Source organism: Oxyura jamaicensis, chromosome 23 (genome assembly GCF_011077185.1).
Source record: "Oxyura jamaicensis isolate SHBP4307 breed ruddy duck chromosome 23, BPBGC_Ojam_1.0, whole genome shotgun sequence".
Lineage (NCBI taxonomy): Eukaryota > Metazoa > Chordata > Aves > Anseriformes > Anatidae > Oxyura > Oxyura jamaicensis.
The window spans coordinates 4,931,329-4,956,750 of NC_048915.1; the positions used below are offsets into that span (position 1 = coordinate 4,931,329).

The 25,422-nt window shown below is 64.9% G+C and overlaps 1 protein-coding gene across 5 annotated transcripts in view; it reads left to right on the top strand.

The window, feature by feature from the left end:
• The window catches only part of DLGAP3 (DLG associated protein 3), a 29,868-nt gene that overhangs the window by 3,478 nt on the left and 968 nt on the right, over positions 1 to 25,422 (top strand). Inside the window, exons 1-11 of one of the 5 annotated variants that reach the window (XM_035345337.1) lie at positions 933 to 1,246; positions 16,282 to 16,361; positions 18,929 to 20,015; positions 20,844 to 21,049; positions 21,759 to 21,873; positions 22,017 to 22,251; positions 22,758 to 23,098; positions 23,348 to 23,433; positions 24,202 to 24,626; positions 24,865 to 24,956; positions 25,074 to 25,217. In XM_035345337.1, coding sequence (XP_035201228.1) covers positions 18,987 to 20,015; positions 20,844 to 21,049; positions 21,759 to 21,873; positions 22,017 to 22,251; positions 22,758 to 23,098; positions 23,348 to 23,433; positions 24,202 to 24,626; positions 24,865 to 24,956; positions 25,074 to 25,217 — 2,673 coding nt within the window. In that variant the 5' untranslated portion in view covers positions 933 to 1,246; positions 16,282 to 16,361; positions 18,929 to 18,986. Of the gene's footprint in view, positions 1 to 932; positions 1,247 to 5,043; positions 5,506 to 13,047; positions 16,362 to 18,928; positions 20,016 to 20,843; positions 21,050 to 21,758; positions 21,874 to 22,016; positions 22,252 to 22,757; positions 23,099 to 23,347; positions 23,434 to 24,201; positions 24,627 to 24,864; positions 24,957 to 25,073; positions 25,218 to 25,422 lie in introns of those variants that run through there. The other 4 variants (XM_035345341.1, XM_035345339.1, XM_035345338.1 and 1 more) reach the window with 4 other exon arrangements.

Genomic DNA, 25,422 nt, shown 5'->3' on the forward strand with positions numbered 1-25,422 from the left:
CACGGCCGTCCCGGGACACGGACACGAAGCGCTGGGACACGGCTGCTGCAAACCGAGCTGCAGGAGCTTCTCTGGGCTGTGTTCTTGCCCCGGCACAGCGGGTGGCTTCGGGGAGGGCACGATGCCAGGGCCGGGCACGTGCCGCCGTGCCGCTGCCGCCACCGCGCGCAGCGAGGCGTTAACCGGCTCATTGTTCCGCTGCACTTGTAACCCGCACGCGCCTTAATTATTATTATTAGCAAATTACACCGCCCGGTGCGAGGGGCTCTGCGGGTGGGCGGCTTCTGATGGCCCCGCGGCTGCCTGGGGGAGGCTGAGCCCCTCGTGGGCAGCCCCAAGACCCCGGAGCGCTACCCGGGCAGGCAAGCGGGGTCCTGGGGGAGGGGAGGCGTTGGGAGGTGGGATGCCAACGGGTTGGGGGGATTACCTGTAGGCTGGGGAGGTGTTCACAGTGTGGGGGGGTGCTCATGGTCTGGGGAGATGCCTAAAGCTGGGGGGATGCCCAGGAACTGGGGGGGGGATGCCAATGGGATGGAGGGATGCCTATAGGCTGGGGGATGCCCACGGTCTGGGGGGATGCCCATGGGCTGGGGGGGGGGTGCCATGGGGCTGGGGGGGATATCAAGGGGCTGGGGGGATGTCAAGGGGCTGGGGGGATGCCCACAAGCTGGGGGGATGCTCATGAGCTGGGGGGATGCGCAAAGGCTGGGGGGGATGCCCTCGGTCTGGGGAGATGCTCATGGGCTGGGGGCAATGCTCCCGGTCTGGAGGGGATGCCCAGGGCCTGAGGGGGTGCCCACGGTCTGGGGGGGATGCCCAGGGCCTGGGGGGATGCCCACGGTCTGGGGCATACCCCTCGGCCGGCATCCCCCCGTCCCCACGCGTGGCACCGCGGCTTCCCCCACCTCCTCCCCCCGGCCCTGCCGAGCCCCGGCGGGCGGGGAGCGGGGGTCTCGGGGCGCCGGGAGGCGGCGGCAGAGCCGCACCGGAGCCATTTTGCGCCGCCGCCGCCTCCCGCTCTGCCTCCCGGGGAAAATCCATCGCCGCGTCTTGTGGCTGCGCCGCTCGGCGCTGCACTGCGGGGCCGTCGCCACTCGCATGCTGCCGCCCGCCGCGCTCCCACGCGTGGGGCACCGGCCCGGGCCGAGCCGTGCCCAGCCGTGCCCGAACGAGCTGCGGGGGGCCGCCGGGGAGCCGCCGGGCACCGGCACCGGCCCCGGTCCCGGCCGGAGGATGTAGGCACCGGGTAAGAACCGCGGGCGCGGCGCACGGCGGGGGGCAGCAGGCACCGGGGTGTGTGGGGGGATGCTCGGGGATGGTGCTTGGTTTTGGGGTATGGTCACCGGGGATGCTCATGGTCCTTCTGCTCCTCCCGGTCCTGCCCTGCTTCTCCCGGGGAAGCCGCGGTCGTCTGCCGCCCCCGCTGGGCGCTCCGTGCCCTCCCTGCCGGTCCACGGAGCTGCTCCACGCGGGATGGTTCCACGCGAGGTGCCCGGCCCCGCAGGGTCCCCGCTCGGCCCCACAGGGCTGGAGGGGATCTATGGGGTGCGGGGGGGGGGGGGGGGGGGGGGGGGGGGGCATTTGCTGGCACCGTGGCGAGGGCGGGGGGCACCCAACATCTCCCACCTCCCGGTGCCCCCTGGGCAGGGCAGGATTTGGCAGCGCCTCAGCGGGGCAACGCCGGCCATCCCCTGCTCGCCCCGCTGCAGAGGGCTCGGGGATGGGCTGGGCAGGCCCAGGGTCCCCCCAGCCCCGGGGTCTCCTTTCTCAGCTGCCCCTGGTGCTGTGGGGTGGGAGGGGTGTGGTGCGGGGTGATGGAGCCGGGTCCCAGCCGGGTGGGTGCCAGCAGATGCCGGGAGGTGCCGTGGGGTGCGAGCCGTGCCGTGGCTCTCACCACGCTCCCAGGCTTCGTGGTGCAAGCTGGCCCCAGCAAGGACGGGGAGATTTTAGGTGCACAGGGTCTGGGTGCCACGCTCTTCTCATCTCCTTCTTTCCCCTTGGATGATCGGATTTTGTTCCTCCACCCGGTGCCAATCCTGCAGAGTGAGTTGGCGCTGGGACCGCTCGTCGCTCTCCATCCCGTGACACCCCCCACGTCACCTCCCTGCCGGGGCCAAGCTCGAAGCCCCGAGCGTGCAGGAAGGGACGGAGCCAGGCACGGGCACCAGCAGGCCCCGCGGGAGCTTGGGCTGAGAGCAGGAGGCCTCCCTTGGTGTAAAAGGGGGCAGGATGCGGCCGGCAGCGCAGGTTCTCCTTTAGGAAATGGATGTCATTTCCTGTCCATCGCAGTCCCTCGCCTCCCTGCTCCGAGCATCCTCCCGCACACGTCCGCGGCGCCCAGCCCTCGAGGACACCCGGCCACGGGCAGCTCCGCGGCCTCGAGCGGGGGCACTGCTGCCAGGAGCCGGGCACGGCCGCGCTCGGAGGGCAGAGGAGGGAAAAAAATAGCCATCAAAGTGCGGAGCATTCCGGTTAGGGGGGTAGTGAGAGCACCGGCAAGGGGGAGGCACAGGCACGAGCTGCGTTTTGGGCTGCGTTACCCCACCGAGCCCTGGCAATGCTTGGAGGAGAGGGCAGGGGGGTGCCAGGCTGAGTGCACGGGGGATCCTGCTCTGCATCCCCATCGCCAGCTTGGGGCAGAGCCGTGCTGGGACCAGCAGGGCACGGAGCCCTGCAGGAGCTGCGTGGCCGGCAGCTGCGCTGCTGTGGGGTCCCCACGGCTCTGCCTGGCAGCGTGGGCAGGATCAGGCCCCGCGCTCGGGTTCAGTGCCCAGGTGCTGCGGTGGTGGCGGGGGCTCCAGCTCCAGGTTTTGCAGGCGCTCACGTCTCTCCCATCAGCTGAACTGAAACCCTGGATCCCACCGAGCCAGAAATTGGGATCTGGAGCCAAAGGTGACTCTTGGCCCTCGTTTCCATCATGGGCGAGGCCAAAATCTGGATGTGAGCGATGCGAAGAGCCTGGATCCGGCTCAGGGGCAGAATGCATGCCTTGTGCTCCTTCTGACCATAAAATTGGATTTCCCAAAATAGCCTGTTGAAGACCAAACCCCAACAGGGACCGAATGACAGGTCAACAGGGGTGTGGAAGCCCCACCACGATCCTGGCTGCCTGCTTCGAGACGTTGGCAGCGAGCAATAATAGTAATATACGGGGCCACTGCCTGGGAGAGCGCAGAGCCGGGGAGCTAAGAATAGCACCGAGCTGTGCTGGGGGCTGGGGGGGCCGGGGCACGGGGCCGGCGGTTGGATGGATCCCGGCGATGGGTGGCTGCCTGCATCCCTCGCACACCCCACGGCGCGGGCACGGCGAGGAAGGCAAGGGATGGGGACATGCAGAGCAGTGCCCGGCCTCGTGGACCTGCGTAGTGCCCATCAGCGTGGCCTTGGGGCTGTATGGAGGCAGCCATGGGGTGCTGAGGGGGCTCAGCCTCAGGGGGTCGGGCTGATCGCTGCCAGCTGCGGCGGCAGCACGTGGCAGCAGAGCCAGTGCCCGTCAGATTAAGGAGAATTAATTTGTGCTTTCCACCTTTCCGCAGGGCCGGGGGCGCTCCAGGCACCTGGTGTCCCCCACCCCACGAGCAGATGTGCTCCAGCCTCTCCTTGTGTCAGCACCTCTAAAACCTTCCCTAAACCCTAATTACATTTTTCACGTTTTCCCCCCACCCCCCACCGGCTCACTCCTCCCCAAATGCTGGAGTTGGAACGAGCCATGACATGGTTTCTAATCAGCTTCTGAATTCATATTTCTCTTGGCTCTCTTTGGAGGAGGCTTTTCAAAGCCTTTGTCTGATGCTGCCCGAGCAGAGAGCTGCTCTGCAGTTCTCCCTCGAAGCCTCGCTAGCAGCCGATGCCCGAGCAGCTCGGCGCTGCCCGCGGGAGCAGCCGGGAGACCCTACCCAAACAACGCGCTCTTCGTGGCAGGGAACTCGCGAGGCTGCACCAACGGCACCCGGGGCTGCTGCCAAGAGCAGCCGGGTGGGAGCCAAGGCAGCAGCCGAGGCAGCAGCCTGCCCACCACAACCCGGGGGCCGCAGCCCCCCTGGGGACCGCTGCCGGTGGTGCTGGGCTCCTGGCGAGCCCTGGGCGCTGCTGCGGGCGTCGTGCTGGCTCTGGCTCTGCGCTGCTCCCCGCACCCAGCTCTCGGCTGGGCACCCGGCCCCGCATGCCCGTCCTGGCTCAGCTCCTCTGCGGCCGGTGCATTGCTGCTTTTGGCTCCTGCTCTGGCACCCGAAGCTTGTCGGCAGTGAGTTGTGGCTCCGAGCGAAGCCAGGGGATGCAAACACAAATCCCAGCGCTGCCAAGCCCCAATTAATAACCTGTGAATCATGAGGCCACTGGAGGAGCAGATGTTTGCGGTGCGGGTGCCAGTGCTTGGCGTTTCACCCGGGGTCTGCCCGGCCTTAAGCGGCAGCTCGGGGAGCCGGGCAGGGTAGGGGCTGCGCTCCCCGCCTGGCCCCTCTCCTGGTGGGGCCAGGAGCCATTTGGGCTGGAATCAGCTGAAGTTTGTGGTGGGCAGAGCGGAGCTGGAGAACAGCCTGTCCGTGGGAGTGCGGGGGTGCCGCGTCGGAAAACTGAAAGGTACCGAATGCCGGCGCGATGCCTGGCGGGGGACCTGCTGCTGCCCCGGCCCCGCTGCTGCAGCTGTAGGGGGCTGTCGGGGCTCTGCTGGGGCTGGGGATCCCTCTGTTTGGGGACACGATGGGGAAACGCTGCGTGTCCTGGTTGTGGCAGTCCTCGCTGTGGTCGTGTGATGGTGGAGCAGGATGAGGCCCGGTGGTGGGGCTGCCTGATGCGCCCCAGGGTGCTGCCGGCATCGGCTCAGCGGGGCAGCGGGCAGGGCTCGGTGCTCCCCGGCTCGCTTCTGCTCCGAGCACCCTGGGTCCCCGAGGGGCTGGGGGAGAGGGGAGCCGGCCCCACTGTGTGTGTGGGTGGATTTGGGGAGCCGTGGGCGCGCAGTGGGGCCCGCGGGGGTGAGGACTGCGTGCAGGAGGAGCGGGGTAGCGCTGGGGCGTGCATGGGGGCGTACGGGAGGGGAAGGGGGGGGGGGCGCAGAGCGGTGCGGGAGCGGCTGCGTGGCCGCCCAGGTGCAGAGCGCTGCAGCAGCGGTGCCCGCGTGCCTTGTGCAGCCGTGCGTGCGCGCGGGGCCGCGTGTCCGTCCGTGCGCAGCCATGCACGGCGCGGGGGCGTGCGGGCGCTGCTCGGCGTGGGCAGCCCCTTCCCGGGGAGCGGGGGCGGCTGGAGCGCGTGGGGACGCGGGGGTGTGTCTCGAGAGCGGGGACGCCGGCTCCTCTGCTGCCACTCGCCGGCTTGGAAGGTGCCGGTGTTGGCCGGGAGCGTGGCCGCCGCGCTGCCTCGGGTGGCCGTGACCCTGGGGACGCCGCCGTGGCATGGGCAGCCCGTGGGGATTTGGCAGGGAGAGAGCAAACCTGGCCGCCGCCGCTCGAACGTCCTCCGGCTCCCAGCGGGCGTGGATGGGCGACTGCACGGATTAGGGGCTGGGGAAGGGTGAGTGGGGAGCAGGGAAGGAGAAAGGGGTGCCGGGTGGGGTGGGGGGGGGCTGAGCAGGACCCCCTCGGGGCTGTTCCCCGCACCCCTGTGGAGCCGGTCCTAACCCTTTCCTGGCCGAGCCCTCCTCGCTGGCAGCCACCTCCTCGTCTCGGTGTGCAGCGTATGGCTCCCGGCCAGCCCTCGCCCAGACAAGCCCCGGCGCAGCTTGGAGCTCGCCCGGCCGGGATGGGGAGCTCCCAGCCCAGCCCCGAGGTCTCTCCTCCCTTCCCCGCAGCCCCGAGCTGTGTGTGCTGGGGCCGGGGGCTGCACACACCGGGGCTGTGCGCGGTGGCAGCCGGTGCTGTGCCCGAGCTGAGCTCGCCCTTGGAGACGCACCGCGCTCACCCCTGTGGACCTGGTGGTCTCCGTGAGGGCATTCGGTTAGGATGCAGGTGAGTGCTCCCTGCTCCAGGACCCCTGCACTGTGACAGGTTGTGTCCCTGTGCTGAGTGGGGGCTGTCGTGGAGGGGCAGGAGGGAGCAGGGCTGTGCGCACGCTGGAGGTTCCGTCCTGTGCTCAGGGGTGCGGGGGGAGCGGTGGCCCAGCACCGGAGAGATCAGAGCCCAGGGCTTGGGGCTGCGAGAGCAGGGGCTGGGGAGCTGGGGGATCCTTCCCCAAACCCCACATGGGATGGGGTGGGTTGGGGTGGGCGTTTGTTTGCCCCCCCGTTGTGTTGTGAGGGGATTTTCCTGCTCCATGGCAGAGCAGTGAGCAGATTCCCGGTGTGGATGGCGTGAGCGTGCCGTGGTGGCACGGGGAGGGCAGGGCTGCGCCCCGGTGTGTGCGCCAGCGATGGGTCCCCCCTGGGGCCTGCTCCCAGCCCCTGCTGGAGCCGGGGAGCCCCAGGTCTGCCTGCCTGCCAGACGGCCCTGCTGCCGGGGAGCAGCACAGCCGGTGCCGACATCTGTGCTTCCAGCCCTGCCTGTCTCCTCGGCACGGGGCTGGTGGCAGCGCGGTTGGGGCGCTCAGGGCCCTCCATGCCTCCGTGTGGCTTTCCCCGGCCACCAAACCCCTGCGATGAACCGGCATCAGCAGTATGTGTTCCGGGAGGGGAAACTGAGGCAGCAGGGAGGGACGTGGCAGAACTCTCCCTTGATCCTCACCATCCTCAGGCGCGGTCCCACGCCTCGCCCCGGGTTGTTTTGTCTTGCCGAGCGCGCACCTCGTGATGCCAAGAGCCGGGGGGGAGGCGAGGGCGTCCTGGGACACAGCCTGCGGCAGCGCTGGCACCAGCTCCCACCCGTGTGCCTGGGGCTCTGGGGCTGCCTGGCTCCTCCTGCAGCTGCCTCCCAGCTCTGGGGCTGTGAGAGGGGCTGGCGGTGGGGCCATGGGGTGGTGTGGTGGTGGCCTTGGAGGTGGCTTGGTGGTTGCTTGGTGGTGGCTGTGGTGGTGGCCTGGTGGTGGCTTGGTGGTGGCCTGGTGGTGGCCAGAAGCTGCCCACGGTGCTGTGCATCCCAGCACCACCTGGCTGTGCTGGGTCCAGCTGCTCCAACCACTGCTCCATCTCCATGTGGCCAACCTGTGTCCTGTCCCTATGTCCCCTCGGTCCCTCCTGAGGATGCAGATGGGTGCGCTGAGGTTTAGGAGCCCCCCGTCTCCTTGGGGACGTCCCAGCCCTCACATCCCAGCCTGCCACTGGCCTTTGATGTGCAGCAGCTCCAGACAGGCTGGCAGGACGAGCAGCCAACCCGCCGATGTGCCTGACACCCCACACCCTGCCCTGCTGCCGGCACTGCTAATTACCCCGCCGGGCAGGTAATTACCCCACTGGGCAGGTTGGATGGGGCCGGGGCGCGGGTCGGGCTGGAAAGTGACGACGCAGGCCACCTGGGGACACATGCCACCCAAAGCTCCCTCAACTCCTCAGGGTTTTAGGGAGGCTGGAGGGGTGCTGGGGGCTCTGCCCGGTGCCTGCCCCCCCAGGTGGGTGCACAGCAGCCGATGCAGGGCGCTGGGGGCTGCACCGCAGGCTGGGGAGCTGGGACCCCCCGGAGCCACGTCCCCATCGCCCGGTGACGGTGTCAGCGCTCCCGGCACAAAATGTCAACCCATGCAAATGAGGCTGCGGGAGCGGCTGATTGAAGGGCCCTGCCCCGCCTCGGAGTTGCAATCAAATATGCAAATGGCTCCCAGGGAGGCTAGCGAAGGCTATTAATAGCGGGGGACGAGGCTGCAAGGAAGCACGGTGTTCCTGGGGTAGGGGAGGATAGGGGCTGTGCTGCCTCTGCTCACCCCTCTGCCCTGCCTGGGGCACCTGGTGGCACCTGCCACCCATGTCCCAGGAGGGGTGGCACGAGGTCCCTGCGTCCCCATGGGCACCAGTACCACCAGTACTGGCTGGCACCAGTATGGCTGTGGCCCTTTTTAGGGCGGGTGCCTGCCCTCCTGCCCAGACGGCGCACGTTTCCACGCCGAACAGTGGGAAACCCAGCGGGGAAATCCCAATTCCTGGAAGCACAGGGCTGAGATTTTACCCAGAGAGAGCCTGACCCGAGCTGAGAGGCAGTCAGATGCCCGGAGGGGACCGGTGCGAGCCCTCGGGGGAATTTGCTGTGAGTGGTTCGTGAGCAGGCAGCCCCTAAAGCGGGGGGAGCTCGGGTGAGGGCAGGCATCCCAGTACGGTGTAGGATGGAGCGCCTGCAGCCTGGCCCCACGCTTGGGTGCCTGGGGGATTTGGGGGCATCTCCCCTCTGCTCTCCTCTTGCCCCCTCTCTCCTGCTGTCCTCCTGTCCCCGGTGAGGGCTGTCACCCTCTGGGACCCTGCCTCAGCCCCCTGCCCTCTCTGGCACCTGCCTTGTTCCAGGAGCCAGGAAAGCGCCTGCCCTTTGTAGAAAACTGTGGCGGTAAGGCTGGAGACAACAGTAACTAATTATTCAAAATCTGAACCTGGAATAATTAGCCCAATTAACAGTCTCAGGTGATGTTCTCTTCCAGCTGATAACGGCCTGAGGAAGGAGGAAATTAATTAACCCATCAGCCTGACGTTTGTAGGTCACCGTGCCCTCTGGATGGCAGCGGGGGCCTTTTGGGGTGCCCACCCTGCCGGGCCCGAGGCTCCCCAGCCCCTGCGTCTCTGGGGTCTGGGTGGGGGGGCTGTGGGGGAGATTGGCTTGGGGTGGGCGCATGGAGAGGGTGCCGTGACCCGAGGCCGGGGTGATGGGCTCGGCGTCCCCCGGGAACGTCACCGGCGCGGGTTCGTTAGCGAGGCGGAAGCTGTAGGCCTTTAAGGTTGCTGTGGAAACGGCGGTGTTCGGTACGGCGAGGAGCCTGCTGCCTCCCAGGCTGCCCCCCCTCAGCTACGGGGAGGGGACCCCCGCCCGGACACGCTGAGCCCCCTCTGCCCGGGGGTCCCCGTCCGGAGAGGGGCACGGCAGGGGGGTGACGGCACGGCCGTGGCATGGTGCTGAGCTCCTGCAGGCTGGGCCCCATCCCCAGCTGCTCCAGCACGGCCCCCCCCAGACCCCCGGCTTGCCTTTGGTGTGTGGTGGGGGAACCCACAGCCACCCCACGGCCACCCCACAGCCCTGGCACGCGTGGCCCTGCCCTGTTCCTACCTGCCCCATAACCCGGACCCGCTGGGGCGCATGGGGCCAGCAGCAGCCGCCCCCCCGGCACCCCCCCCCCCCGGCATCCCTGTCCTCACACCTCCACCGGCACATGGTGCGTAGCGTGGCCTCGGTGCCCCTCTGAGATTTTGGAGGTATTTAATGAGGTAAATGGTATAAAAAGCACCGTTTGTCCTAAATGCCCATCCCTGCGTGAAGGTGCTGCGGCGCAGCCCGGGCCCACCCGGCGAGCTGGCGCAGGGGGTGGGTGCCCCCGGGGGCTGTGGGGTCCGGGTGCTGCACCCCAAGAGGAGGAAGAGGTGGGGGAAATGTTATTTTTCGTTGCATTTTCAATCATTTTCCTCCCCCTCCCCAAGTTTACAGCTCACCTCAGCAGCGCATGGGCCTCCAATCTCATTAAATCAGGCAAATTGTAGCATCTGATATTTTATGGAGATTAAGGTGTGCACCCAGACTCTATAATTATCGGCAAAGATGTATTTACAATACCTTGTTGCCAGTAAACAAAAAATAACTTCAGATCAAAGCACTTTTAGAGGGAAATGAATCTGCCCGCGGAGCCCCGGCGTGATCGGCGGGGAGAGGAGCAGAGGAGCGCAGGATCGGGGAGACGGGGGCGCACGGGGTGGCTTGGGGACGGCCCTGGTCCCACCTGGCTGCTGTGGATCCTAAACCTCAAGGGGTTGAGATGTGGCCGGCCGCCTGCTGGGCCTGCTCGCCCTCGCCCAGGGGGTGCCCGCCCAGGGGGTGCCCTACGGCCGTGGCTCTGCCAGGGCAGAGGATTTACACCCTGGCTTTCTCCCCAGCCCCGGCTGGCAAGGGGCCGGCGTTTATCGATGCAGCCCCCGGAGCAGCCGGGTGGTGCCGTGCCCCGCGATTTTTCAGCGTGCTGGGAGCGCTGCGGATTACCGGTGAGGTGACACTGTTTTATCGCTGCCTCAAGTGGATTTATCCGCGCGGCAGGGCCTGGGCTCGCCGCCCGTGTAAATCACCGCAGTGCCTCCGACACGGCTCCGAGGGCTGTTCGGTCCCTGCTCAGCCACACTTCTCATGGCTGTGCCATGGGGTGGCTTTGGGGTCCCCGTTCCCCATGGGGCCCCTGTTGCAGCCGGGTGGTGGGCACGGCCATCCCTTCCCTCCCTGCCTCGCTCTCCTGCCCGCCGAAACGCTAATAAAATGGTGATAATGCCGCAGACGTCCTCTGGAAAGGGCTTTGAGACAGATGAAAAGCCCTACTTAAGAGTGAGGCCATTATTATTAATAACTTGGAGCGAGGCTGTAAATTCAGCCAACACAGCTATTATGGGAAACCAACCCGCTCCCGCACCGGCCCGGCGCATCAAAGGCTGCCCGGGCGCGGGATGGGGACAGGCGAGCAAGGGCTGGGGGGCACCTGCAGCTCTCAGGGTGGGGGAAATGTAGGGGAGAAGGATAAAAACCATGGGCAGGCTCCAGCAGGGCACTCCGGGATGGTTCCCTTGGTTTATGGGAAGCGCGTGGGTGTGAGCGAGGGACCTGGTGTGAGGCAGGGTTGGTACCTGGGTCACCCACGGCAGAGCTGGGGTGACCTTGGGGACGATGCTTTGTGTGCGAGGCATCTTCCCCCCCAGGAAGGGACGTGGCTGGGGATGGCAACAGGGCTGGGACCTCAGGACAGGGGTGTGCAGGCAGCGAGATCCCACCACAACCTTCCCCGTGCTGCCTGCCCATCTGAGGAGCATCGGGGCCCTTTTACACGTTAGCAAAAGCTACATTACAAATAACCCCAAGAGGTTCCTCGTGTGGTGCCCGCAGCCGTCAGCGAGGTCAGAGGGAGGCATGGAGCCACTGTGGCTCCCTCCCTGTCAGGATAATTTTACATCTCTAATTTCCACCCGGAGAGTGGCACAGCCGGGGCACCGTGAGAGCCCAGCAGGGTCCACAGCGGGTGCTGACCCCTGGCTGGGGCACTGGGGTCGGGGCATGGGGTGCCATGGGGCGCAGGGTGCCGGGGCCGTGCCACTCGCACAGGGCTGAGGCCATGGCCATGGGCTCGTGGCGCTGCCTGCGCCCTGCTCGGGAGCTTCTGCGGGGGACCGAGCTTTGATATAAATATCTTTTTGCTCAGCACACGACCTACTTTCCAGACAATGCCATTAGCCTCCCGACTCCCTCATTCATCTTGTGCCGTCCTCCCCCTGCCCGCCCCGCGGCAGGACCTGTGCCGGTGCTGTGCACCCGAGGAGAGGTGAGGCAGGATGGGTCCCGGCTGGGTGGCACCGTGGGGACCCTTGCAGCACTGTCCCCAGGGCAGGAGGGGGGCAGGTCCCCTTTGGGGCTTTTCCATCCCATCCCAGAGGGTGCTCAGCTCTGGTTGTCCCTTCCTGCTGTCCCCAGCCCATCAGCCTGTGCTCCTGTGGCAAAGCAGGAGGCAGCCAAGTGTTGCCTCCAGGGTGGGAAGCGGGTGCCAGGGACCCTCCTGAGCACCCCCAGAATATTCCTGGCACTGGGGCCATGCATGGATGGCACTGGGGACGATCCTCAGGGATCCCCAGGCTGTGCCGTGCAGTCAGCAAGTGGCTGCTGGGATAAGGGGCAGGCTGGGGCAGGGGGTGCCTGGCCCCACCAGCACAGGGCTGCCCGCCCCCCCGGCTGCCGGTGATGTTGGTTTTCTCCTGAGCACTGGAGCCAAGTCCCCAGGAGGCCGGGAGGCCCCACACCTGCTGCCTGCGCCCCTCCGTGTGCTGCTGGGGCTGAGCCCTGGCTCGTCCCCTGCAGCTAAAATTAAATATTCAATTTGTATTGCTGGTAAATCCTGTAAATCTCTTTTATCTCTAAGCTCTTGTAGCAGGAATATCAGGGGTGTAATCTCCGCAGGGGCCCGTCCTGCTGCCCTTTGCAGCTCCCTGTCTTGGGCCACGCTCCCCTTCCCCTGTGGCTCCCGTGGGATGTTTGGGGGGCAGGTGGGGAGCAGGAAATGGGATGCCTTTAGCAGAGCACCCATGGCACTGCCCAGCTCGGGGACAAGGGGCTGTGCCACCCCTGTGCCCCGTGTGATGGGGACACTGGTGCCAACGTGGTCCCAGCAGTGTCCCCCATCCCCGCCGTGCCCCTGCCCTTGCATCCCCCCCACCCGCACGCTCTGCCCCCACGCTGGGCCCACGCCGAGAGCACCGTGCAGAATTATGTAGTTAAATATTTAGCTTTTCATCAGCTTTGCAAATTAAGCCCATCGATTAAAGCAGCAGTTTGGGCCCTCCACTGGCGAGCTCTGCTCGATGGGCTCCCGGCGCCTGTCCCAGCCCTTGGCCCCGGGGAGGGGGCTGCAGCCTGGCAGGGGGGCTCGGTGGCTTGGGGCATCCCTCCTGGTGGGGACCTCGGGCTCTGCCACGGCACCGTGCCCAGAGCCTGCTTGCTCGAAGGCGGCCTGCTGCAGGGAGAGCTGCAGAACGGGGCTGGTGCTGCGAAGGAAACTGGTTTTACTGGGCGGCATCTGAGGTCGGGACAGGGGGTGGCACGTGGGGGGGAATTCAGGGTGCAGAGCAGCACTCCTGGCCCATCAGAGCCTTTCGGCACAGCCGCGTGCCCTGAGCTCGCGAAAGCAGCTTTGAAACGATCCCCAGCTTAAGTCATTACACCGCGGGGCCGGGGAGCTAAGTGGCTTTTGGAGCAGACGCAGCACTTCAGCACTTCCCCGTGTCGGGAACGCAGCGGGCTGCGGTGGGGATGTGGAGGGTGAAATGGAAACGCTGAGGGCTGCGGGTGGGGACGGGGGGTTCATCCAGCACTGCTGCAAGCTCGGGGGCTGTGGCACAGCTGGCAGCAGCCGTGGGGTCCCTGCTGGGGCTGCCACATCCCGGGTGCCTGCAAAGCGTTCATGAGGCATGGACTTCCAGAGGTGCTGTTGGCTCTCCAACCCGCTGGGACCCCAGTGTCACCTACGCCAAGCTGCCAGGGGGGCAGCGGGGCAACGTGCTGGCTGCTGCTGCCCCAGGCAGCGTGGGCAGATGCTGGGTGTGCGTGCGAGGGGAGCTGCCCGTGGGCATCACCGGCGATGGGCACGCGTCGGAGCACACTGAGCCCCACGCCAGCTGCTCAGCGGTGACACCAGAGGGCGGTGGCAGCCCCCGTGGGGACACAAATCCTGCTGCCACACAGTGCTCGGGCAGCGGTGGCGGGGAGGCTGAGGAAGGGGTGAGCTGGGGGGACGCCGGCACGCACCGCTTTGCTGCCCAGGTGCATTTCCTTCCCAGCTGCCCCTGTCCTAATTATTCACTCATCCCTAATTACTCGCTCCTCCCAGCACCCTGAGGCCACTGGTGCTGGTGCTGTGAATTAATCCATCTCTGAGCTTCCCTGACTGCCCGATCGGGGAGCAGGAGGTGGCCCCGTGGCCCTGCCCACCCCTTCCCCGTGCCCACTGCAGGATGCTCACACCAGCCCCTTCCTCCTGCCCCTTTCTTTCCCACCCGATTTCTTCCCGGGCTCTGGCTGCCAGCCCCATCCCTTCCCATTTGTGAAGGGTTTTGCCGCCTGTGAAGCAGCTCTTCCACGCGCTGGGGCTCCACGGGGACGGGGTGTTGGGGTCCCCTCTCCACGGGCTTTGCCTCTGCATCACCGGGATGCTCCAGCTCGGGACAGAGCCTGGCTGCTGCCCCCGGGGATTGGCTCCAGCACTGGCACAAGGCTGTGGCAGCAGCGGGGGCCCCGGGCCCTGCTCCCCCCCGCACCGGCGGCAGCAGCAGCCGGAGGCAGTGGCGCTGCGGCAGGGAGTCCCGGTGCTGGCGGCCGTGCGGGATCCCCAGCAGCTGGGGCATGGTGTGGCAGTATTTCCTCGCTCTGCTCGAGGAGTAATTGCTCAGATGGGGACTTGGGGCAACTCCCATCCCTCTCCCGGCATGGTAATGAGTCAAGAAGACTCAAAGACAAATGGCTCATTAAGAAGCAGTGCTGCATTGCAGGATTTTTCATCCCACCAACCGCTGCATCAGCAGAGGCAGTACCTCTCGCGCGCTCGCTCTCCCCAGCTCTGGGAGAAGGAGCTGTCAGGCAGCCGGTGCCGGTGCCAAAATTAATCATGTGCTTAATAAACTACTCCCATCAAACAACCTGTCCTCGGAGTCCCCTCGTGCGGAGCGGGGCAGATGGGAAGAGCGACGCTCAGTGCCCTTCCCCGGGGACAGCGGGGTCTTGCAGTCCCCAGCTGGGGTCACCCCAGCAGTGCTGAGCCCTGCTGGGTCCTGCTCGTGGCCCTGCACGGGGCCAGAGCAGCTCCTGCGATTAATGGCATCAGTGAAGGGGAATAATTCAGGCTCTGCTGCCTGCAGCTGGGCTGGGGCTGCACGAAGGCAGCGGGAGCTGGCTCAGGGTGTCCGGCCGTGGTGCTCTCAGCCCTGCTGCCCTGGCCCCTCTCAGCATGCTCGGTGACTCTCTCACATTTGGAATTTTTCAGCTGGCATTTGTCCTTCATGACTTTTTAAAAAATATCCTCATCCCTTATTTATTCTAAGCTGTATCTGCTTGGTTTCTGCCCCTTGTTTCTGCTTGGTTTCTTCCCAGGCAGGGCCCGTCTCAGCCCTCTATTTCTGTTTCGTTGCCCGTAACTGCCTTTGATTTCCTGAGCACACCGAGCACGCTGGCTGTGATCTTCGCATCCTGCTCGCTTGGTGTCCCAGTTTGCCTTCTCCTGGGGCTCCTTCGGCTGCCTGTCCGAGGGCCTGGCGGGGCAGCACGTGGGCTGGGTCCCGTCCCTCTGTGCTAGCGCTGCTGGAAGCAGAGGGCTGTGCGCTGCTCCGCGCCCTGCTCAGGGCGAAGCCGCCTTTGTTCTCCCTGAATTCTCTGCTCCCGGCTGAGCTCGGTGCCGCGGCGTTCGGCTGCTCCGGAGCTCCTGACCTACCTTCCCCGCTCACGGCTGTGCTCCATCCGTGCCTGCTGCATCATAAATATTGCACGGGAACGCGCGCTCGGAGCGCTGCCGCTGGCACGGTGCTGGGCACGGCACCCACGGCATCCTCTGCGCAAACGGGGCTGAGGCTGGGCTCATGGGGGGCCAGGGGGTCCTGGGGAGAGGGACCCCGGGAGGGGTCAGGATGGGGGGGCAGCAGCAGGGATCACTTTGGGAAGGGGATGATCCCGTAGCTGCCTCCAGGGGAGCATGGTGCTTCCGCTGATCCTCCCCGTGGCTTTGGGGAGGTTCCCCCAGACCCTGGTGGGCTCCATCCAGCGAGCTCACAGCCAAACTGGGGGCTGCCCTCACCCTTCCCTGTAAAGTAATTACTTACGGGAATGACAAAGTTCAGACTAATTACACTATCTCTTTCCTGCCTGACACAACTAATGAAATATCCATGAGCTGCTTTCAGCTAATTCAACTTTTAAGAAAATAATTACTCGACGCAGAATTATGTACTAAATTAGGTGATTCCTTTACTAAGCACCCTTTTTTTTCAGGCTGAGTAAATTTTACTAATACAGCCTAATAATATAACAGAGTAATTAGTAATAAAATAAAATGTTTGCTCTCTACAATCCTTCTCGCTTACAACTAGTTGGGAAAAAGTAAATAGATTAAAAGCACGGTGGAACCGACCTGGCGGTATTCCGTATTTATTTTCATCCAGCGACTGTAGATCAAATTTGCTCAGCTCCTAAGTGGGAAGACCATAGTTTTTTGTTTTTTTTTTTCAGACTCCAGCTCGCACGCGGTGCCGGGAGCTCTAGCTGCGTGTTTGTTCTCTCTTGCTTTCATCACGAGCCATAAAGATCCCCAGCAGGAACCGCGCTGCCAAACTTGTCGCTAATTTGCAAAGCAGAATGGACCGGGCTCGCGCCATCCTCGCCAGGCGAGCGGCTGTAAAAAATCACTTTGCTCGCGCTGGAAAGCCGAGGTGGCAGGAGGAGCCTTTGTGGAGCATATGGCCGGATCCAGAGCAAATCAAAGTCAACGGCGAGGCAGCCGCTGGGCCGGCTCCGGCGCCCGCTGGCAGGGAATTGCATAAGAGGATGTGGCTGGGGATGGTTTTGGGGCGTAGCCGGGCAAAACACGTGCGGGGTTGCGCTGGCCATGGGACTGCCTCGGTCAGAGGAGGGAAGGAGGCACTGCTAAAAATCCCTGAGGATTTGGGTCAGGCTCTTTTTTGGGGGGGACAACCGCTCTCGCTCTTCCTCCCTGTGCTTCATCTCCCTGCAGACCTTGGTGCCCCCGGGACACGCTGCGTGGAGGAGCCAGCGGCCGGGCCATGAGGACAGCATCCCCCTGAGCGCCGGGCGGTGAGTGCACAGCCGGGTCCTGCCTCTCCGGGTGTGACCTGGAAACCTTGCAAAGCCTCATTTTGCGCTGCAATGCTTTGCCAGACCCAGGTGTTGCAGCGGGGTTTGCAATCCTTTTTGCTCCCCACTGCGTGCCCAGGGGTGGGACCGGGGTGTCGGGGGGGTGCCAGGGGTCTGGGCTCCGTGGGGGCTGCACCAGGTACCTGCTCCCGAGGCTGAGATCTCCCCAGGCGGTGTAAGGAAGCAGAGTCGCCTCTACTAAGGGCCCCTGTGGGAAGTGAAGTGGGGAGCTGAATTTGGGTGAGCCCTGCAGCACCCCGGGGGTTACGAGCCCCCCGACCCTGGGGTGGGCAGGAAAGCTGCAGAAGCAAAAGTTGGGAGGAAGTTGGCAGCGAGGGAATTGCTGCTGGGAGTTTCTCTGGGCTTTGGATGCAATAAAGGCAAGAAGTGAGTTATTTGTAATGGTAATTATGCTCTTCCAGTTTATCCTAGCACATAATTGTGTGGGTGGTAGGTTCCCAGTGGTGGTAATTACCCTGGTGTTAAATGGCACCAAATTCAGCTGGTGCTGGGTTTTCTCCCCCATTTTGAGTCTGTGATTCTGTGGGGCGTGGGGGGACAGGAGTGCTCCCACGGGTCCCTGCATGGGACCTTCAACCACGCTGCCCATGCAGAGTCCCCCAGGAGCGCTCCCGTCCCCATCCCGCTGCCAGCAGCTGTGGGGGAGCCGCGGCGCTGCCTCGCCGGAGCGCTGGCTTTGTTTAATTCCTCCCATTCCCGAGCACAAAAGCCCGCCCGGCTCCTAATAACGGGCTGCTCGGCTGTTGTGACTCCTTCTTCCTGATGTGGTGGCAATATTTGGATCAGCTGAGCACTTCCCTCCGTGAGCATGAGATGATAGCTCAGCCCGCGGAGGCAGAGCTGGGGCTGGGAGGGAGCCTGTGGTCACCACCCATCTCCATCCATCCATCCATCCGTCTGTCTGTCTGTCTGTCTGTCCATCCATCCACCCGTCCTGCTGCTGACTGCCTGTGTCACCGCAGCTCCCCCCGGGAGGGCAGAGGCACTTTTTCTTTTTTCTTTTTTTCTTTTTTTTTTTTTTTTGTAGCAGGCTTCAGCTTCCTTCGTCTTAAGAGGCAGCAATTAGCCAGCCTCGTTAGAGCAGGAGCGGGATTACGAGGGCGGGAGGGAGACGAGCGGGACTGAGCAATCCAGCCTTGAAGCTGGGAAGAAAGGCGAGGGGAGAGGCTTGCTGGAGGGGGGGGGGGGGGGGGGGGCACGCTCCCCAGCAGCTGCCAATGCTGGCAGCTCCACCAGACCATGCTGTGCTTGGAGGCGTCAAGTCCTCTCCGCTCCCAGAGCTCTCCCTCTCCGTCCCTGTACATCCCTGGCCATGCTGGGGGCCCCTTATCCAACCCACCCCCCCCAGCTCCCCATCCAACAGCTCCGTTCCCATGCCCTACCTGGGCTGGCTGTGGCCCCCAGGGCTGTGTGTCCCCACTGTGTCCCCTGGGGGCTGTCCCCGGACATGGCACCGTGGCCAGGGGCTGATCCAGCTCGGCGAGAAGCCACCTTGCTTGATTCTGATCCCCGAGACAAGGTGCCCGAGTCACCCTCGCTAAATATGATAACAAGCATTAATTGATGGCTGTTAATTAGCCAAGCTACACTGGAGAATAAGCACTTTCCTCATTTATAGTCGTGCCCAAGGCAGGGCCTTGGAGGGGCTGTAGGAAGACAAATCCCCCTTGGGTGCGTATGGGGCTGGGCATCCCCGTGCTGCAGCTGGGGACATGGTGGGGACAGAGCCAGCCCAGAGCCACCAGGCAGAGGCACTTCTGTTGGAGGGGGGCTGATGCGATGCTCTTGCATTTGCTTAAGGAAATGGTTAAACAAGAGCGACACGAGCGTGGTGGTGCTGCCCGGGCACGTGGTGGCAGAGGATGGAGGCACTGGGGGACCGCGAGGTGCCGAGGGAGCTGCTGTCAATGCGGGGTGGCGGCGGCGCTCAGGCAGCACGGCGGCTGGGTGGGAGGACGGGCTGGATGGAGATGTCAGCGCCGCGGCAGCCCCCCCGGTCCCGCTCCCCGCTCCAGCTCATTAGCGGCTCTGTGAATCGCGACGGCTGGAAAACTCAGCCAGAACCGTTTTCCTAATGGAAAAACACTTCATAATATTTGGTGTCGGGGAAGAAAACAAGTTTCTGATGATGTCGAAATGTCCTCCCTCACCGTCTGCAAGCTATCTGCTTTGAATGCTTCGTAGCTGGCTGCTGCTTCTCCTTAGAAATCCCCACGTTTCGGCATCCACCCGGGCAGCCAAGCGAGGGGCAGCCCCGCAGCCCCGCGTGTGCTTGGCACCGCTGCCTGCCCATGCCCTGGGCTGGCCGGGTCCCCAGCACCCCAGGTGGGGTTTCAGGGGCTCAGCCAGGGCCAGATCCTGCCCCAGGAGCTTCCTGCCCCCTCATTTTTTTCACACAGCGCAGCCCAAATATTTTCCCTATGTAGGAACTGGGGTTTGGGGTGGCGGAGGGGAGTGTGACGGTTTGCCCGTGCCTGTCCCCGCAGGTGAGCCCGCAGGGAAAACCCTGCAGGATGCCGAGGCTACGGGGCGGGTGCTGACACCATGAAGGGCTACCATGGGGAGCGTAGCCAGGCACAGCACTCCTCCGGCCACCGCTGCCGCTGCATCCCAGAGGACTGCGAGCATCCCGCGGACTACGTCGCGCACGGCCCCGAGGGCCGGCAGCCGTACCTCCTCAGCCCCAGCGAGCCGTGTTCCCTGGAGCATCCCTTCTGCCCGGCGCGGAGCCCCGGCGCGGCCGGCGAGTGCCCGGGTGGTGCCCTGAGCGAGCCGCCCTCCGGCAGCGCCAGCAGCACCTTCCCGAGGATGCACCACGCGCAGCAGCAGCCCTACGACTCCTGCGACGAATGCATGGCGACCGCCCACCCCGCCAGCAAGATCAACCGCCTGCCGCCGACGCTGCTGGACCAGTTCGAGAAGCAGCTGCCGCTGCACCACGACGGCTTCCACACGCTGCAGTACCCGCGGGCCGGCGGCGCCGAGCCGCGCAGCGAGAGCCCCAGCCGCATCCGCCACCTCGTCCACTCCGTCCAGAAGCTCTTCGCCAAGTCGCACTCCCTGGAGGCGCCGGCCAAGCGGGACTACAACGGCACCAAGATGGACGGCCGCGGGGACGGCTACCACCACCACCACCACCACCACCACCACCACCACCACCACCACCAGTCCCGCCACGGCAAGCGCAGCAAGAGCAAGGACCGCAAGGTGGACTCCCGGCACCGGTCCAAGATGATGGGCTGGTGGAGCTCCGACGACAACCTGGACAGCGACAGCAGCTACATGGTGTCCGGCCGGCACGCCGTGGACCAGGGCACCCAGTACTGTGTGGACGCTCCCGAAAGTGCCTTCAGAGACTTGACCTTGAAGAGTCTAAAGAGCGGTGGGGAAGGAAAATGCCTGGCCTGTGCCGGCATGTCCATGTCTCTGGATGGCCAGACACTCAAGAGGAGTGCCTGGCACACCATGACTGTCAGCCAAGCCCGCGAAGCCTACCCCAGCGCCGGCGGCACAGAGAAAACCTTGATGCTTCAGGAGGCAAAGGCCAAAGACAGAGCCTACCAGTACCTGCAGGTGAGGGGGCCGGGCAGGGCTGCCCATGGGACCACGGCCGGCGATGCTGTGGGACGAGCTGGGGCTGGGTCCCTCCATCCAAGCCAGCCCTGGCGGTGTGGGGGCTGTGCAATGCCAGCTCCACTCCCTGTCCCCAGCACAGCCCCCTCCTGTGCTGCTGCTGTTGTCTTCTCTCCTTGTGGGTCTCCTTGCAGCAGCACAAAGTCCCTCTGCGGTCCCTTGCCCCGTAGCCCTGTGGGCTGGGGTCGAAGCAGCGCTGCCTGCACAGGATCCTCGCAGCCCTGTGCCCTCTCCCTCATCTGGGCTTTTATCCCTCTAGTGCCTGGCCCCGTGCCACCGCCTGGCCCGTCACATCACCAGGCTCCCTTCTAGGTCACCCCCCTTCCAATTAAAAGCTAATTAACTCTTCGCTCCCTTTCCCGGGGGAAGGAGACAGTGAGTGGCAATCCGAGGGCGGGCGGCAGCGGGGGGATCAGGGCAGGGTGCCGGCCCCATCGCCCTCCCCGCGTGGCCCAGGGACACCATCCTGCCACCGCAGCCTGGTAAGGACCCCGTGGTGCCGGCGGCACGGCCACCAGCTGGCTGGCTGCGCTGGCATGGGTGGGATCTGGCCCAGCTGCGCCTGCTGGGGGGGCAGCGAGGTGGGAGTGGGTTTTGGGAAACAACACCACATGGGGCAAGCAGGGAACGCAGCCGGGGCTGCCAGGAAGGAGCAGGCCTCTGGGATTTGGGGCAGGGAGGGTGCTGCCGCATGCACCCTGGGTTTGGGCTGGGCGCGCACGCTGGGCTCGTGGCACCACGCGTGCCCACGCTCACCTCCTGCCCCAGGTGCCGCAGGATGAGTGGAGCGGGTACCCGGCGGTGGGCAAGGACGGGGAGATCCCCTGCCGGCGGATGCGCAGCGGCAGCTACATCAAGGCCATGGGCGACGAGGACAGCGCCGACTCGGACGCCAGCGCCAAAATATCGCCCCGGGCGGCCACGCGGCGGGACAGCTACCGCCGCTCCTCCAGCGCCGACCAGGCCAGGAGCAAGTAAGGGCTGGTGCCAGGCTCTGGGGAGGGATCCTGGGCTGCAGCCACGTGCGAAGGCTGGGAGAAGAGGTGACACTGCAAGATGGCTGCGACCTGCCCAGATCCAGGGGGAAAACGGGCTTGGTCCTTGTCCCTGTCCCTGCTGCCCATTGCGTGGAATTGCCCCTCTCCCGATGGCTCTGTACCAGTGGGGGCCCGGGGTGGATTTTTGGGGTGGTGAGGATGCCCTGCTGGAGACCCCCCCATCTTTGCAAGGCTCTGGCTGCCAGGAGTGCTCGCTGCAGCTTCTTGCTGCGTGCATGGGTGCAGAGCTGCAGCGGGGACCTTGCATGTGCTGCTGCCACCGCTTGTGCCCAGAGCCCACAGCCACGCACAACGACACCGTGCCAGGGGCAGCTCCGCCTCGGGGGTCTGCCACGGGGACCCCACTCTGAGCATCTCTGTGCCAAGCCCAGGCAGAGAGCAAAGCGCCAGGCAGCAGTGGTGCAGCACAACGATTTTGGAGACCTGCCTCCAGCCTTGACCTCTGGCAGGTGCCAGGAAGCCCCTGGCCCTGCTGGGAGGTTGGGGAGGTGAGAAGGGGTCTTCACAAGAGCTCAGGGGGCAAGTGGTGGCCTGCGGGAGCATTGCTGCGGCTGCATTTCCAAATGCTCGGCTGGAATGTGTTGCTTTTGGTGCGATCCCTTCTATTCCCACTGTCTCTCATTAGGTTTGCAAGTAGGCACTATTCTGATTCATATATCTGTAACTGTCCCAGCTGCGGCACACCACCTCGAATGCTCCCTCGGGGACAGGGCTACGGGCGCTCCTTCACCACCGGCCAGGTAGGGCCCCCTGTCCCGGCTGGGACATGTCCCCAGGGTGGGGACTGAGGGCAGATGCTGCAGATGCTCCCCTGAGCATCTCCCGCCCCGCTGGGCTCCGTCCCCCACTCGCCACCCCAAGCATCACCCACCGCTCTCCCCAGATCAACGACGAGCTCAACCACCAGTTCGAGGCCGTGTGCGAGTCCGTTTTCGGCGAGGTGGAGTCGCAGGCGGTGGAGGCGCTGGATCTGCCCGGCTGCTTCCGCATGCGGAGCCACAGCTACCTGCGGGCCATCCAGGCGGGCTGCTCCCAGGACGACGACTGCCTCTCGCTCTTCTCCATGTCGGCCCCCCCGGGGCCGCCCATCACCAGCAGTATCCTGAAGCCCAGCACCTGTGAGTCCCGGGGGTGGCAGGGCATCGGCAGCGCGAGGGTCCCCGTGCCTCCTCTCCCCACCTGCTCTCCCAGGGCTGCTGCCCCCCTCCTGTCCCCAGTCCTGTGCAGCCCCCGGCAGGGGGTACGAGCATCCTGCTCATGGCTCAGCCCCTCGTTTGGGGTCTGCCGTGTGTCCCCAGCATCCATTTTCTGTCCTTCCCCTTGCTTCTTTCCCCCTTCTTTCTGCATGCTGCGGCAATTTATCCAGCACGGGTCGGGGCAGGTTCCTGTCCCTTTTTGGGGATAAGATGGCCAAACGGCCACTTGGGGTCCTGCCGGGCTAGCCCGAGCTGGTGTCTGTGGCCCCGCTGGTCTGCGCCAGCCGAGGTGCAAACCCAGCCGGGCGGTGGGCCCTTCGTTGCGGGAGGAGGTGGGCACCGCTCCCCGGGGCCCTCGCTCGCGGTAGGAAATGAGAAAGTGTCTGTGTTTTCACGCGCCTTTTCATCCTGCGCCTCTCCCACAACAGCTTTCAGTTACAGAAAAGCTCCACCTCCCATCCCTCCAGGAACCAAAGCCAAGCCCCTCATCTCCGTCACGGCGCAGAGCAGCACCGAGTCTGCCCACGAGAGCTACCTGCCCGGCGAGGTCGCCCGCAGCCCCGCCTGGTCCAAAGACGCCGCGGCCCGCTGCAACTCGGCCGAGAGCCTGGAGAGCTCCAAGGTGACGGCCGTGTCCCTCGACCTGCCGCCCGTCCAGCCCCGCGCCGCCCCCAAGCCCTCCACGCTCATCATCAAGGCCATCCCCGGCCGGGAGGAGCTGCGGAGCTTGGCTCGGCAGAGGAAGTGGCGTCCTTCCATCGGCGTCCAGGTGGGCTTCGCTCCTCCGTCCGGGTTTGAGCCCCTCGTCCCAGTCTGCCCAAGATGGGTGGGTGATGCTGAGCAGCTGCTGTATGTCCCCTGGCTGCTGGCGGCCCCATGGTGGCCCTAACACCACCTCTGTGCCCGCCAGCTGGCCCTTGCTCTCCCACGGGTGCACCCTTCTCCTCGTGGTGCTGCACACCAAAGTGCCCGAGGTGCCCGGCTGCCCTCCTGCTCATTTTCCCTCTGTCCCCGGCAGGTTGAGGCCATCTCCGACTCGGACACGGAGAGCCGGAGCCAGAGGGAGTTCCACTCCATCGGGGTGCAGGTGGAGGAAGACAAAAGGTACCGAAGGGCCAGGCCGTGCCATGCTCCAAGCACTCTGCCGAGCCCTGCCAAGATCTCCTGGCTGTGGCTTTCCCCCGTTACAAAGCTTCGTGTCCCCCCCCAGTTCCTGCCCATGGCATCTTCTCCCTCTGTCCTCCCAGCTGATGCCCCCAGGGCTCAGCACCGTCCCCATCCCAGGCCGGCTGCCCCCATCTGGGGCAGGATCCGGCCTTCACACTCGCACCTCATTGCTGTAAAGGGACAGCCCAGGGAAGGGGCTCTCCTGCTCCCATGCAGTCCATGAGTCTCTTTTGCTGGGGCTCAGCCCTGGGCTCAGAACCTGGCCCAGGCTCAGGTGAAACCTCTGCGTTTTTCTAAAAAAAAAAAAAAAAAAAAAAAAAAAAGTGATTTTTTGACTGGGACGGGAGTGCTGTGAGCCTCACAGCCTGTGAACCTGCACAGCCCGCAGGAAGCGAGCTCTGGGTCCGTGCCCACCCACCCCAGTGCATGCTCCTCGGCATCCTCCAGCACCGTCCAGCACTGGTAGCCATGGAAACGGGCTAAGAGCACAGGAAATGAGGGACTGGCAAGATGCAGCTGCTCAGGGCTGTCCCTGCAGATACCGTGCATCCCCAGCCCCACCTGTGAGCTGCCCTCACCCCGCATACACCCACTATGGCACTAGCGGGGGGACAGGGGTGGCAGGAACGTCCTGAGTGGCTCGGGACCCTCAGCATCCCTGGTGCAGCCACCACAGGGGTCCCCAAGTGCTCTCTCTCTCCCCAGGCGAGCTCGCTTCAAGCGCTCCAACAGCGTGACGGCGGGTGTGCAGGCGGACCTGGAGCTGGAGGGCTTCGCCGGCCTGGCTGTGGCCACCGAGGACAAAGCCCTGCAGTTCGGGCGCCCCTTCCAGCGGCACTCCTCGGAGCCCGAGTCCGGCCGGCAGTATGCCGTGTACAAGACGGTGCACACGCAAGGCCAGTGGGCGTACCGGGAGGACTACCAGATGCAGTACGACGCGGTGGAGGTGCCCCGCCGCGACGCCTGGGTGGAGCGGGGCTCCCGCAGCCTCCCCGACTCCGGCCGTGCCTCCCCGTGCCACCGCGACGGCGAGTGGTTCATCAAACTGCTGCAGGCGGAGGTGGAGAAGATGGAGGGCTGGTGCCAGCAGATGGAGCGGGAGGCTGAGGACTACGACCTGCCGGAGGAGAGTGAGTGGGGCCGGGCTGTGGGGCCACGCTCCCCTGGGGCTGCATTGGCACGGTTCTCACCCATGGACCGCCTTGGAGCATCCCCCCTGTGATGCCACTTGGCTCAAGAGGTTGGGGTCAGGGTTGATGCCTCTGGGGACCCCAAATGATGGAGCAGGGTCCTTGTCAAGTGATGCGGAAGGGATGCTCATGTCCCTGTGGGAGAACTGACCCTCTGCTTTCTCCTGTGCCCTGCCAGTCCTGGAGAAGATCCGGAGCGCCGTGGGCAGCGCCCAGCTCCTCATGTCCCAGAAGGTGCAGCAGTTTTACCGGCTCTGCCAGCAGAACATGGTGAGTGCCCGTCCACCGTCCTGGGGTTGGTGAGCGGTGCTGAGGCTCAGCCTGGTGGGCTGGGGAGCAGCAGTGCCGATGCTCTGTGGGATGATGTGGCCCCTTTTGTACCCGCAGGATCCCAATGCCTTCCCAGTGCCCACCTTCCAAGACCTGGCTGGCTTCTGGGACCTGCTGCAGCTCTCCATTGAGGACGTCAGCATGAAGTTTGCGGAGCTCCAGCAGCTCAAGGCCAACGGGTGGAAGATCATCGAGCCCAAGGTAAGGGCAGGGCTCAGCAGGGGAGCACGGGGCTGGTGCTTGTGCACGTCCCTCCCTTCTTCTTCCCCAAAACACATCTGTGGCCAAACTGCTGCTGCCAAGCTACCGCAGGCAGAACCAGCGGGTGCTTTCAGCAAACACTTGAGAAACAAAGAACAGGAAAAAACGAGGCCATTCCTCTGCTGCGATGTTGCAGCCGGATTCT